The sequence below is a fragment of the Vombatus ursinus genome, unplaced genomic scaffold, assembly GCF_900497805.2.
Source record: "Vombatus ursinus unplaced genomic scaffold, bare-nosed wombat genome assembly UNPS02014830.1, whole genome shotgun sequence".
Classification (NCBI taxonomy): Eukaryota; Metazoa; Chordata; class Mammalia; order Diprotodontia; family Vombatidae; genus Vombatus; species Vombatus ursinus.
In genome coordinates, this window is record NW_020954608.1 from 43,132,171 (window position 1) to 43,146,833 (window position 14,663).

The window sequence follows — 14,663 nt, forward strand, 5'->3', positions numbered from 1 at the left end:
TTTTTTAAAATCACAATTTAACAAAGTAATTGTAGTCTTATAAGAAATTATTGGGTATTATACATGGAGCCTCTATTTTTCTTATTTACAAAAGGAAAAAAACCCTATATGAGACAGTTACTGAGTTCACTCATGAGTATTTAAGTGTTTAATATTTTTTTTTGAAAAATGATGCTGACAGCATATATGTAATATATATTTTACTATGTTTAAAAATTTTATGTTTTCAAGAAATTAAGACCTAAGAATAAATACCTTGCCTTCCAATCAGTAGGATTCCTATTTTGGTTCATATACTTGAACTTCTCTTCACATCAACTTCATTCATATTATTGGATCCCTGTATCATGTTGTTAGCAGCCATTTGAAAATGTAGTTATTTTGTTCAAATTAGTTTGTATCATTAGGGCCATACTTTTCATTTTCGCTTTCCCTTATTTCATTCTATTGGCATAAACATCATAATGTTCTGCTAAGATTCTTTTGTGGTAGTGGTGTATTTTTTTTTCCTCTCTTAGGAATCCATTTTGCTTTGTGCTCTCAGTATGCTTTGTATAAAGATCTTCGTTTTGTGTCTCTAGTTAGTATTGTATAGTCCCTAGAAAGTATGATATTAGTTAAAACAGTTAATTTTTCTGGGAAAAAAAAAACATCAGAATGGGACTATACATATGCTAATCTTTGTTTCCTTATCCAAGAACAGCTAAAAATATACTAGTTCTTACATAAGTATACTAGTTTTTACATAGGGAATTTTACTAAGCTTGACTGTATACATTAATTTTGAATAGAGTGGGATTGAGTTGTTAACTTTAGTGTGTCAGATTCTTGCCTCTCACCTGTACCCTGATGTTCATAATATAATTCTTTTACCCTGATTCAGTCAGTTGATATTATCAAAAGAAGAAGAAAAGGTAGGGAAAGTAATTTAACAATAAGATTTTGAAATATAGGTAAATGTTTGCTAAATGCAGTTCCTTCATTTAAAACTATGTCTATTTGTGATTTTCTTATTACATATTTTGGGTTTTAAGCTTATTATTTTGTGTTGAGTTCTATGAGAGGGCTTTGAAAAGTATGAATGTCATTAGACAATGATATGGTAGATCACAATTTAGATTTTAAACAGTACTTTGAAATAGCTTAAACATTTGGGTTCACTAGAATATTTTGAAGCAGTCATTGAATTTCCTTGTGACTTTTACATGTAAATATAGGTAAATATATACCAATATAGTCCTTTGGCATGATAATCAATTTTATTTAAAATCATTGAGTTTTAAAGTGGGGAAGGATGAACTAATCCAGCATACCACCATTTTACCGATGAGGAAACTGACATAGACAGAGAAGTTATGTGTTTTACCCAAGGTCATGTGGGAAGTTATTGTCATTGATTATATATTTCAAACTAATATATAGAAACAAATTTACTTTTACTAGGCACTTATTCATAGTTAGAATTTTTTTTTGACACTTCAGCATTATTTCTATGATTAAAAGAAGGTAGCCTAAAATTATGCAACATTTAGACTTTGTGAAAAACATTATAAGCCTATTTCTAGTATACTAGGAAACCTTGACTGTTAAGGAAAATTTCAACATACAGAATAAAGTATTTGACCATATTTGATTTATTTGTTTTGATGATACTAATTTAATAATAAAATATTTTGCTTGGTACACTTTAGAATAATTCTGGGGGGCTCATGGCAGAAAAATAATTGCACTGAAGTTTTCTGTTTCTATGAAAGTTGTTTGTTTCCATAGATATTATTTATGTACTGATATTCCTTAGGAATGGGCAGTGGGAGTGCTGGAAAAGAAGGGGGGCCATTTAAAGCTCTGTTAAGACAGCAGACTCAATCAGCGCTGGAACAGAGGGTAAGGAATCACAATTTCACAATAATTTCATTATTCTTACATTGTTAATGGTGTAAAAGAAATGTCATGCATTGGTGTGATTTTATTACTTTATGTTTAATTTTCTTTGTAGAGTATGTTTTCATAAGTTACTCTAAAGAGTTTAAGATAGCAATAATATGGTTTTTAAAACTTATCATGTGTTTAAAATATTAGCCTATATATTCTTATACTATAAAACTGATGTGGAATAACCACTGAATGAAATTAACATTTTTTTTGTCTTGCAATCTAATTATAGATAACATTGAAAAAAGATTATACTATGTTTAGAAGTTTTTCTTTTCTAATTTGTTTTCCAAATGTTATTTCTAATTTGTTTTTCAAATGATATTGTGGAAAATAAGTAATAAGTCATTTCAGTTATAGTTAATGTAGTTAAAAATAATCCCTATATTTTATTTTCTTAGATTATTCTTACCATTGCCCAGTCCCATGAAAATAATAACGAATTCACAAATTTCATATTTGGATTTTTTTAATGTCACTGATGTTATTTAGGCATCCTTATTGTTTCTTGTAAACTAAATATATATATTGAAATATATCAGGAGGAAAACAAATAGTTATAGTTTTTGGATGATTTTCTCTTTTCCTTTTTTGTGTTACTCCATTGCTAAGGGAGGATCGCCTCATAGGTTCTGTAGAACTTGGGTATGTTTCTAAAAATGTGTGAGAGTCTTTTTGTTTCTTGGATTGAGAGCTTTTAAAATTTTAATCTTGATTATTTAAAATTTATTTAAGCTTTTTCTTTTTCTTTGGAAATGTTGCTAGTTTTTTTTCCTGTTCATAATATACCATGTTAATATATTTAATTTAACAGCACTTGTGAGGCCTATTAAATAATATAATGCATGATAATATATTAATTTAATTTATTTTTAAAACGTTTATCGTTAGCTTTCAGTCACTTATGATTTTATTTTTAAAGTTAGAAGCATTTTTTAGAAAAGAAAATCTTTTCTTACATTTCCTATTTTATGCTGGCATTTAAAAATACATATAAAATTCTATTATGACAAATACCAATCACTATAAAGAAGGATTCTGCATACCACACTATTCTGTATTACCAAAATAGTTTTTGTAGACGAATTCTTTCCTCAATCCTTTTCCCTATGGCTGTGTGTGCAGGGAAGGAGAAATTAGCTGAATTGAGAGCTAAGCAGGAACTATCTTGCTTTATCATTAAGTAATAGATAACCTTTCAACTCTTCTTTACCTCTTCTGCATTTAAACTTCTCAGCTAATCCCACCTGAGTAACCTACCATATAGCCGTACCCTAAAAGAAGCATACAAAAAAATCTACAATCTTAAAGGAGACAGCAGATGAGAATAAAGGTATATGCATTTAACAGCCTCCTACTTTCCCTTACTGGATTTAAGAACCCTTTAAAAAATTTTTAATTCACTATCCCTAATCTTTGAATCCTCTTTTTCTCCAGTTTCCTCAGAGTAGAAATATGATTTCAACCAAATCATAATAATTATAAGTCAACAACTCGAGGTCTCCTGGACTTTGATTTAATGGAATTTTATATGTATATTATGTCTTTAATATGTCTTTGCCAAAAACTTTACATCTGTCTTTAAAAATACAGTGAATATTACTTTGAATTTTAGTCTAGAATTTGATTTTAAAGCAAACTTGAAGCCCATAGGGTTGTCTAAATAGGATTTGAAATTTGCCGTGTTGTAAGGTATAATTTCATACCTGACCTGTAAAAACTAAACCTGTATTGTTTAGTCTCTGGGTATCTATTGAAAATGCAGGAAGTCCAGTAATCTGATGTAATGGGTTTAGTGTAACCTGTTTATATGTTTTTTTGTTTACCTGTGGCTGTGTCGCTAATGTGACATGTTTTAAGGAATGTTTAGAACTAGAACTGCTGAAGCATGCAGCATATTTTCTACATGGACCCAAGCACATGTCTAAACCCTTTCTGTTTGAACCGTAGATTGTACTTAATGCTATGGATCCACTTATGTCCTGATTCTCTTCACACCCTATTTTCTTCCTTGTAGAGCAAGGAGTATACTTTAAATCTTTATTTGAGAAAAGAAAAGAAATCCTTTCTCTGCCCAACATCTTACATAGATTACTGTTTCATGTGCCAAAAAAGTAAGCACTTCAATGATATGTATCTGCTTCATAGAAGGAAAAGAGGAAGATAAATGTATTTAAGTTTTTTAATGACTTCAGGTTCTACATGTAGACTGTTTTCATTAACACCAGTACAGTTGTTTTCCATCAGTATCTCACTTTCCCCAAAAGTAAGGCAGTTGTTTTCTGTGTGTAGCATATTGGCTGCTTCCTAAATTTTAATTGTTGCTTATAATCTATAGCTAGATGACACAGTGGTTAGAGTGCTGGGCCTGGAGTTAAGAAGACCTGAGTTCAAATTCAGCCTCAGATTCTGACTGTGTGACCTTGGGCAAGTCATTTAACCTCTTTTTTTTTTTGCCTCAGTTTCCTCAGCTGTAAAATGGGGGCAACAATTGCACCTACCTCAAGGTTTTTATGAGCGTAAAATGAGATATTTGTAAACTTCTTAGTAGAATACCTGACACATAGTAGGTGCTATATAAATGCCTATTCCTTTCCCCCTCCAAAAAATCTGGTCTGATACAGTAGTACAGGTAACTTGTTTGATTATGATAGCTTCCTTCAGAGGAAGTTCTTTTTTGTATTACCATTATGGATATTCCACATTAGCAGCATGAACATATTGTTAACTATATAAAGGAAAGATCTAAATCTTGCTTTTGATATTTATGGATATGTAAGAACACATAGTTTTTGTCTTATTTTAAAGGATATAGGTTACTTTCATGAAGTTGTCTTAATGTCTCCTTGTCTAAGTCTTTGAGATTTAAGCCTCTTTAATATAGCCCTTTAATGTACTGTCAAAACTCTGCTTCTTGGACATTTCACATAATATTAATGTTCTATAAGCTAGATACCATAGAGAGTAACTACAGAGTAAGGAAGCCCAGAAATTCACAGGAGACACTAAGAAAGAATCCAGTCTTAAATGTTTATACAGAAGGATGCAAAGTATTCTTTGCAAACAAGCAAAACTTCCCTACAAGTAGAATTACCTAAAAGTGGAACGGGTCACTTCAGAAAGCAGTATATACTTCTAGTTGAAGATCTTCCCTAACTAATGATAGACCTATTATAAATAGGACTCTTGTTCACATATAGGTTGTACTACATGGCTTTGGAGATTCCTTCAGACTCTGAGTCTATGCTTCTTAAAGGAAATCTAAAATTCTATTTTATGTGTATGTTTTAATGATTAAAAAATAACCTGCCACTTTAGGGGGAAAAGATAAAATAAACTCTAAATGCAAATTTTTCTTCCTGGACCTTATCTTTAAGAGGTTTGTGTAGTTTTGCATGAATGAGCACTTTTAGCTGGTATATTTTGATAACCCCATGAGTAGATCAATAACTTTCTTGTCTTTCTTTGCCTGTTGAGCTAAACTTAACCGCTATTACTCATCTCCTTTTTACTTTATCTTTGCAGGGCCTTTGTTTAGTATTTTATTTTCCCCCAATTTTTAACATTTGTTTTTAAAACTTCTTTAAAAGTTCCAAATTTTCTCCTTTTCTCCTTCCCCACCCCCCACCCGATTGAGAAGACAAACAGTTCGATGTAGGTCATACATATGTAGTCATGCAAAGCATTTCCATATTAGTCATGTTGTGAAAGAAAACATAGACCAAAAAAAAAAACTAAAGAAAAATAAAAAAGTGAAAAAATATGCTTCAGTCTTTATTCAGACACTATCAGTTTCTCTAGCCATCATAAGTGGCTTCAGACAACTTCAGAGTTGTCTAGGATCATTGTATTATTGAGAATAGCTAAGTCATTCACAGCTGATCATCTTACAATGTTGCTGTCATTTTGTACACAGTACATTTCACTTTGCATCAGATCATGTAAGTCTTTCCAGGTTTTTCTGAGAGCATCCTGCTCACCATTTCTTACAGGACAATCCATCATAATCACATACCACAGTTTTTTCAGCCATTCCCAACTGATGGGTATTCTCTCAATTTCCAATTCTTTGCCACCAGAAAAGAACTGCTTTAAATATTTTTGTGCAAATAGGTCCTTTTCTTTTTTTTTTTTTTTTTAAATCTCTGTTGGGATATAGACCTAGTAGTGGCATTGCTAGGTCAGAGGGTATGCATGGTTTTATAGCCCTTTGGGCATAGTTCCAAATTGCTGTACAGAGTGGTTGAATCAGTTTACAACTCTACCAACAGTGCATTAATGTCTCATTTTTCCTACATCCCTTCCAACATATATCATTTGTCTTTTATGTCCTATTAGCCAATCTAATAGGTATGAGGTAGTACCTCAGAATTGTTTTCATTTGTATTTCTCCAATCAGTAGTGAGTTAGAGCCTTTTTTTTTCATATGGCTATAGATAACTTTGATTACTTCATCAGAAAACTGTTCATATCTTATTTTTATAAATTTGACTCAAGTTCTTTATATGTTTGAGAAATGAAGCCTTTATTGGAGAAATTTGCTTCAAAATGATTTTTCTTTGAAGAACTCAAATAAGTTGGCATGTGTGAAGTACCTTTCCATATTAAAGCACTATAAAATGCTAATTTTTATTATTATTAAGACCTGAAAAATGACCTTTTTTAATAGCAGCAGCAACAAAAGTAGCTGGGTATATGTCACTTTGAAAACTGAAGTTTTACAAAGTGCTTTTAGAAAAATTCTAAATTGACCCTCCTAACCATGAGATAGGTTAACTAATAGGTACTGTGTGTCCAGGGTCACATGGCTATTGTCAGAGAGAGGAACCAGGCCCATCTTCAGGATTCCAAGCTCAGTGCATTTTCCATTATGTCACATTGCCTCTCTCCTTAGGTGTAGATACTGGGTTGTTATTTCTTTAAAGGGGCAGCCTAAACTAATAGTGAACAATTGTTTCTCTATGTATGGGTTCTTATCTTTTTATTGTGTCATGGGTGCCTTTGGCAATCTGCTCAAACCTGTGGACCTGTTATCAGAATAACATTTGAAATTGAAGGAATTATTCAATTTCAGGTAGAGAATAGTGATAAATAAAGATGTAATTTTTTTTTCCCATTCAATTCATGGACCCCTATCCACATACCTCTTTAAAGGGTCCATGACCTCAGATTAAGAGCCCTTAGTGTATGACACTATATAACATCTCTTTAGCTTTGCTTATGAGTTTCTTAAATTATTTATGTACTACTATTTAATTTGTGACTACCTGTAAAATGTGATTTTTACAAAATGTAATACTCAAATTTCCTTTTTGATAGTGATACTTTGATGTACTTGGGATCAAATTGATAGAAATAATGCCTTTAGTAGTGCAGATTCTAATCCATCCTGACCATTTTATCCAGTTATTCTTATGTATGCTTGTAATAGGTGATAGTGGATAAAGTACTGGGCTTGGAATCAAGAATCAAGGAATCAAGAAGACCTGAGTTCAGATCCTTCCTCAGATACTTACTAGCTTTGTTACCAAAGGCAAACCACTTAATGTCTCTTAACCTCAGTTTTCTCATTTGTAAAATGAAGATATTGATAATAACCTACCTTGCAGGGTTTTTTCAAGGATTAAATGAGATAATGTTTAAATTACCTTGCAAACATTAAAGTGCTGTGTAATTATTATTAATACTATTCCTCCATAGGGGGACCACCAAAAATGTAACGGGGCAGGAAAGATTAAAGTAGGAAACTAATGAAGCACATAGATTGTCCATTACATGTCTTTTGTCCTTGTGTTATAACTGATCTACCCTCTTTTCTGGTCATACATCTCTAGGACTGTATTCTTAATACCATTTCTCCCATTCAGTTTTTTGTTGGTAATATACTTCAGTGGACTCTCTGTCACCACATACCTTTCTGTTGCCTTTTAGCTTACCCATAATTCTTAAACATTCAGAGATTGATATTTTCTTTCTTTAGCCATTAAACATCACTAAAAGAATATTGGTGTTAAAAACAGCAGGCCTTTGTCACAGGATGAATCCTGGGGTTTTAAAATCACTAAGTAATTTGTGAATAAATGGCATGAGTTTATTAATACATGGGGACTTTGAAGACTTTCTTTTTGACCTTCAAAGCCTTTTTCTTATTTTAATTTTTGATCCTAAGCTGAATTTCAGACCAATGATCTTCAGAAAACGTGTTAGTAGATGTTAGTATGCTTATTCACTAGCTATAGGAAACATATACACTAATTAGTTCCCATTCTTCCTTCTTATTCCCATCTCTCCCAGAAATTTCCCTTGTATTTGTCATGTCAGAGTTAGAGACCCACTTCACTTCTTTTTCTCCCTTTTACCACCATCTTTACTAAAGACTTTGGCCAAGGTGATGAGAGATAACTTGGATTTGAAGGAGTCCCTGATTGTTAGGGCTGTAGTGGGAGTGAAATATATACTTAATCCCAGGAACTCTGAAAGTGTTTTCCTGTGGAAACATTGTTATACATAATTGTTTTTTGTTCTATTAGTATTAGGTTTACAAAGTACTTTACTTATCTTATTTGATTCTCACAATCCTGTGAGATAGGTGCTTTTATTTCCTTTCCTTTCCTCTTCTCCCCCTTATTTTTTAGATAAGTAAACTGAGGTTGAGGCCTCAATGGTTAAGTGACTTGCTTAGGATCATAGTTAAAAGGTGTCTGAAGCAGAATTTGAACTCAGGCCTTTTTGATGTCCATTGCTCTTCATCTACTATACCATCTAAGTGCCTTAACTTACTGATAAGTTACAAATGAAGTACATGATATATTTTTTAAAAATATATCTAGAACTGGCATGCTTCTGATTTCAGTGGAGAATAAAAAACATAATTGACATATGTTATTAAAATTTTACAAGTTATTGACTGAATTTCCCCCCACCTCTCATTTTTCCTACTAGGAATTTCCATTTTTCACTTTGACGGCATTTCCTCCTGGATTTCTTGTGCATGTTGGGGGTGTTGTTAGTGCACGCTCTGTGAAACTTTTGGATCGAATCCACAATCCTGGTATGTTGAAAAAAGAAAAATTGTTATGTAAAATGTTTTATTAAGTTTAGGTTTTGATTTTTAAAATGATTTCTATAAATTGTATTTCACTTTTAAAGCCAAAATCCTCTAAAAATAGGTTTACAAGAAAGTATTATTTTAAAGATATTTCTAACCATCTCATTCATTTATATCTATTTTTAAAAATGACTTCAAACACATTGTTAAAAACACATTCACTTATTTTGAATTATATTCTGGCCAAAAAGGTATCTTGAGGGTGACCTTTTAAGGTTGACATCTTTGAAGCTAGAAGATAAAATCTTATCTTTCATTATTATTATTATTAGTTCCTTCTGTGTTGCAATTAATATTTATAAATTGCTTATTTAAGTAGTTCCTTTCCTACTTAAAGAAGAATTTTAAAACTTAATTGGAAAAGTATATATAAATTTATAGTATAATTAAGAATTTTCAAAATATTTTTTATATTTCTTTGGTATTCACGTTTACTACATGTAGCAGTTCATTTATATTAAAAAAAGTGATAGTTTTCCTTCATAGTCCTTCGTCATAATTATAAAGGAACAAAAGAAGTAGGCAGCCAAGCCTCAATAATTCCAGGCACTTGGTTTACACATTAATAAAGAATTTTTCTAAATTGTAAACTAGCAAAATAGAAAACAGTTACCTTCCTGAACAGTAACCTCTAAAATCTTCTGAATTCTTACATTCTAAATGGAATATTATTCTTCTGTCATTGACTTGATGTATGATCTTGCCAAGGTTAAACATTTTTGTGATGTAATGTCAGTATCTCTCTCTTTCTGTGTCTCTCTCCATATATGTAGCACGTGGTGTATATTAACTGTTTCCTTACACATATTTTTTTACTTATCAGTTCTCATATCCTCTCCATGAGTACACATATTGACACCATAAAAAAATAAAGTGTTTTGAAGTTTTCAGGTGAAAAGCATAATCTACATATGAGTTTTGTTTTGTTTTTTTCTTTTCCCAGAGCATTAAAATCCATGTTCGCTTAATGTCTTGGTTTCGGGAGTTAAATTAGTAGTAATTCACTGTAATTTGGGTCATTTTTAATTTTTGGAAAAGCAAAGTAAGAATACTTAGAAAATTATATATATGTAAATTTTTGTATTGGGGATTGGAGTTCTGAAAAAAGGTTTCAGGGAAGTGATATTTACTTTGGGTGTGCATGCATGAGCCAGGATTATTTAGCTTTAAAGGTTGGCAGCTGCATCTTTTTAAAGCATCAGTCTTCTCTTCCCTCCTACCCCCTTCTGTTTGTTCTGTTTTATCTTCTTTTGTTCTAGTTAAAACTTAGATTCAGTGTTAGAACTGGAAGAAAGATTAGAGGTCATTATTTGATCTTTCTTTAAATAGCATTAAGTTATTTGTTGTTGTAACATGTGGAAAATCCAGATTAATAATTTATCATACTAATACCTCTTAAAGAGATTGGTACTTCTGTTTATATAGTCAGTTCCAAATCTGTATTTTTATGTCCTTGTATATTTGGACAAAGCAATGAAAATGTGAATTTAGAAGATCTTATAAAACTTGCTGTACTGACCACATTCTATCAACATGAAAACTTTGACTCAAACATTTTGTTGTTAAATAACATTTACCACCCAGCCACAGAGAAACAATAAAAGTATTTTTTAAGCATAAATACAAGTTTGGTTGGAATCTTCTTTCAGCTAAAAATATTTGTTTTAATGTTTTACCATCCTGTGCTCTGATTAAGTTGTGGAGTCTGGGAGAGCAACTTATGTATATGATAGATGCTTAAGCCAAAGTATGGTGTTTATAAAATCAATTCAATTCAACAAATGTTTATTAAATGCCTATGATATGAAGGGCACTGTTATGTGTCCTGAGTCAATTCTTTTTTTAAAGAATTATTCTCAGTATGGTTTAGTACAAGCTACCCATGTAGCAAACATCCCTAAATGTGGTGAAGTATCTTGTCTTAATGACCATCAAATCACTGATGGCTTTTCTTCTTCCTTTGAAAATATTTTTTGGCTGTCAAATCAACATAGCATGAATCCTGGGTTTATTTGTTTGTTTGTTATGAAACTAGAATACCTGTCACTAGCCTCTCTGTCCTGTGAGAGTGAATTAATGTTTAAAAATAAAACTTGAATTTAGGTTTTATTTAAAGTTAACTACACACACACACACACACACACACACACACACACACACATTCATTGTATTGGTTTCTATTGAAGATGATTTTGGTTAAAATGTGACTTATGTAAACATTTATTATGTATTATAAAAGGAATTCATACTCAAGGATAGTAAATTGAATTTAAAATAAATACCAAAAAATACTTATTAAGATTCTTCCCTTTTGAAAAAAGTTTAAAAAGATTAAAACAGTTCAAAAGATTATAATGTATTTGATTATCTGAATTCATTAGCATACATTGATGATAATGTTAAGGGAGAAACTGATGGTAAATTGAGATGCATGGGCTTATTTTAACAGGTGCTCTGTTTGTACTCTCAAATTAATTTATCAGAATTTTTGAAGCCACATTTTGATTTATCTTGACCAGGAAATGTAGGAAATTATTTCAAAGTACTTAAGGGAAGCTTTTATTCTGAAGATAGCAATACAACTTTATAAAGTTGTGATTTTGGAAGTATTTTATTGTTACCCTCCCTGCTTTTTCCTCCCTTCCCTGTCCACTAAATGTTAAGATAGAGAAAAATCATGGTAAAAATAACTATTTTAGATTGTATAGCAAAGGGAAAAATGGAGTGGCTCTTAATATTAAGGTATTCCTCATAGAGGATAGATTTTTAAATTGCTATAGCATGCGCCTTTTTCCCTTTCTATTTCAACTTCTTATTAACTTTACTGTCTGTCTTTCCAGTTCCTGTGGAATGGTGTTGTCAATTATGTTCTTGTTTGTAGTTTTATTTTCTACTATTCTGCTCCTAAAACTAATCTACTAATTTGATGTTTTGAACTCAGCCTTTGTCGGAATTATGGGTAACACAAGATCTTACAAACTGCTAGACTGGAATAGTTTCAATTCAGGTATTTTATTAGTCATTCAGTACTACATATGCTGACAAAAATTATGGCAGCTCAGTGAAGTTTTTAGAAATGTTTTTATTAATTAGGTATAGTGCAAATTCAAGTGTGTTAATTTTTGCAATATAACTACACATGTGTGTATATATATATATATATATACACACCCATTGCCTGTAGCTTTCCTCCAGAATTCAAGATTACGATCTATTATCCCTTAGTAAAAACTTGTTAAAACTTTTAACTAATTTTATTCTGAAAAGGTTGGGCCTTTCATTTTATTATTTCAGATCTCAATTAGGATTATTTACCTATTCACTTGATTATTTTATAAGTATTTTCACCTTTTCAATAGGTAAAAAAAATGAGTAGATATAAAAATAACTTACTTGAAAATCCCTAAGTGATTTAACGCAGCTCAAACTCAGTCAGGATTGCGAGTTAAAGTTGAACTGATTCTTTCATATGAATTAACTAAAACAAAACAAAAAACATTTAAACTGTTGAGTTCATAAATATGCAATTTTCAGAATAATATCCTTAAGTTATATTTAATGGAATTTAGGGTGTTCTCTACATCAAGTATATGATTCTTTAAAAAAAAACATTATTTATAAGTTTAGGCATATTTTAACATAATTTTAGGCACATATTAAAGATGTTATATACTTGAAATATCAATTTTTATTATTTCAAAATAGAATATAAAATAGACTTAGAACTATGTTTGCTTTTACTATTTCAAATGTTCTTTGCAACATTAAAAAATTGAGTACATAAGAATTTGGATTACTGTTCCAGAAGTAAACAAAAGTTTGAGAAATCAGAAACAGAAATATCTTGGACTAAATCCTTCTGTATTCCTTCAGTGGTTTTTTTTTTTTTTTTTTTTGGTTGATGTTTTTGTTTTTTTTCTGTGAATGGAGGTCCCTTTTTTGTTTTGAGGGAATTTTACATAGGGACATATTTTGGAAGAGAGTGAAAAATCTGTCCTGTAATCTTAAGGTAAATTAATAGAAGAAAAATAACTTCATAGATGATGATATTGTTTAGAATGAAAATGAATATTTTTTTGTTCTTGGTATCTTAGTAAAATTATTTAAATAGTTAATATTTCACTAATACTTAAAATAGGATATTTATATCATCCTTTTTTTCTTAGAAAACATGAGGTAATAAAATTATGTTATGATTAAGTTTCATAAATTGGTACTTTACCTAAAGATCCTATGTAATTCTTTAATTTCATATATCAAAATGTATCAGTAAAACTTCTTACATAGGATATTAGAATATGTCCCATAATCTTCTCATTATTGAAGAGTGTGTTTTTTTGTCTTAGGAGTCCAGGATTCAAATCTGAAGTAAGTAATGCATGTAGGACTTGTAAGCTACTCAGATTGCCTATTCATCATGCAGATTTGCCTAAATTCAGTCTAGTAGGAGAATCGTAATCGGGTATAACCTTTGCAAGCCTAGACTGCATTGATTGGCAAATCTTTAGGAAAATTGTTTCCTGTCTGAGTTTTTACTAGCATGCTCTCACTTTGATTAGCGTAAAAATAGCTAAATACATAATAGTTAGATGGCATTTTCTAATTTTAAAAAATTGTTAAAGTTTCAGTGGAATTTCATTTAAATTCATCATGAATTAAATATTATGAGGAATTTAAAATATTAAACTGAATATATTCAGTAATGACCAATTAGAATATGCTATTTTTAAAACTTAAGAGGCAGTGTAGTCTATTGGAAAGAACTGTTGCTGAAGGAGGAGAAAGAAGATGAAGTCTGTTCTGGACTCTACTTTTCACTGGCCTGGGATCTCAAGGCATTAGCCTTCTTGAACTTCAGTTTTTGACTATAAAATGGACAGAAGCTCTTTCCTGTCTGTCTCATTGGCATGTTTTAAGAAGCAAAGGAAATAATCTTTGTGAAAGTGTTATGGTTACATTCATAAGACAACTTTTTTTGTACGTTTAAAAACAACCTCAAAAGTGAAACTTTTAAAATAATTTGCAATATCTTTGGAAGCAGTTATGAGATAGAGGAAAGGGCACTGAACTTGAAATCATGTGATGACCTGTGTTAGGATCCTGCCTCTACTATGTAATACTGTGTGATCTTGGAAAAGTCAATCAAATTCTCTGGGCCTCAGTTTCTTCTGTAAAATGAGGGTGTTGGATTAGATGATATCTGAGGTCCCTTCCATTCTTTAACGTCTATGATCTATGTAAATTTAAAAAAAAAAAGAAAATATATTCGGTGAATTAAGAGCTTATAGTCTTTAGATTAAGAGCCATAGAAAAAACAAGTCAAGATAAACTCACTTGGAGAAGTGGGGGATTAGTTTTTAATAAGCAAACTCCCTTAGGGCACAGCACGGGCTATGAACATACATCTCAATGCAGCAGAATTCCATTGTTTGCATTCGTGAGAGCGTGTCCTCTACATGTTAGAAAACAAGTACTGACCAGATAATTACATATTACTTTATTACATTATTTCCCCATTGAAATAACATCCAGATCTTCAGGATTTCTCTTTTCTCACTTCAAATACTGAGAATAATTGATTTTTATAAAAGATTTGTTTGAAGTTTAAATCTAGAATGAATTA

General features: G+C 31.0%; 1 protein-coding gene across 3 annotated transcripts in view; it reads left to right on the forward strand.

Moving 5' to 3' along the window:
* Positions 1-14,663, forward strand: part of C2CD5 (C2 calcium dependent domain containing 5) — a 128,979-nt gene that overhangs the window by 38,649 nt on the left and 75,667 nt on the right. For all 3 annotated transcript variants that reach the window (XM_027838755.1, XM_027838753.1, XM_027838754.1), the window contains exons 8-9: positions 1,799-1,884; positions 8,875-8,983. In XM_027838755.1, coding sequence (XP_027694556.1) covers positions 1,799-1,884; positions 8,875-8,983 — 195 coding nt within the window. The remainder of the gene's footprint in view (positions 1-1,798; positions 1,885-8,874; positions 8,984-14,663) is intronic.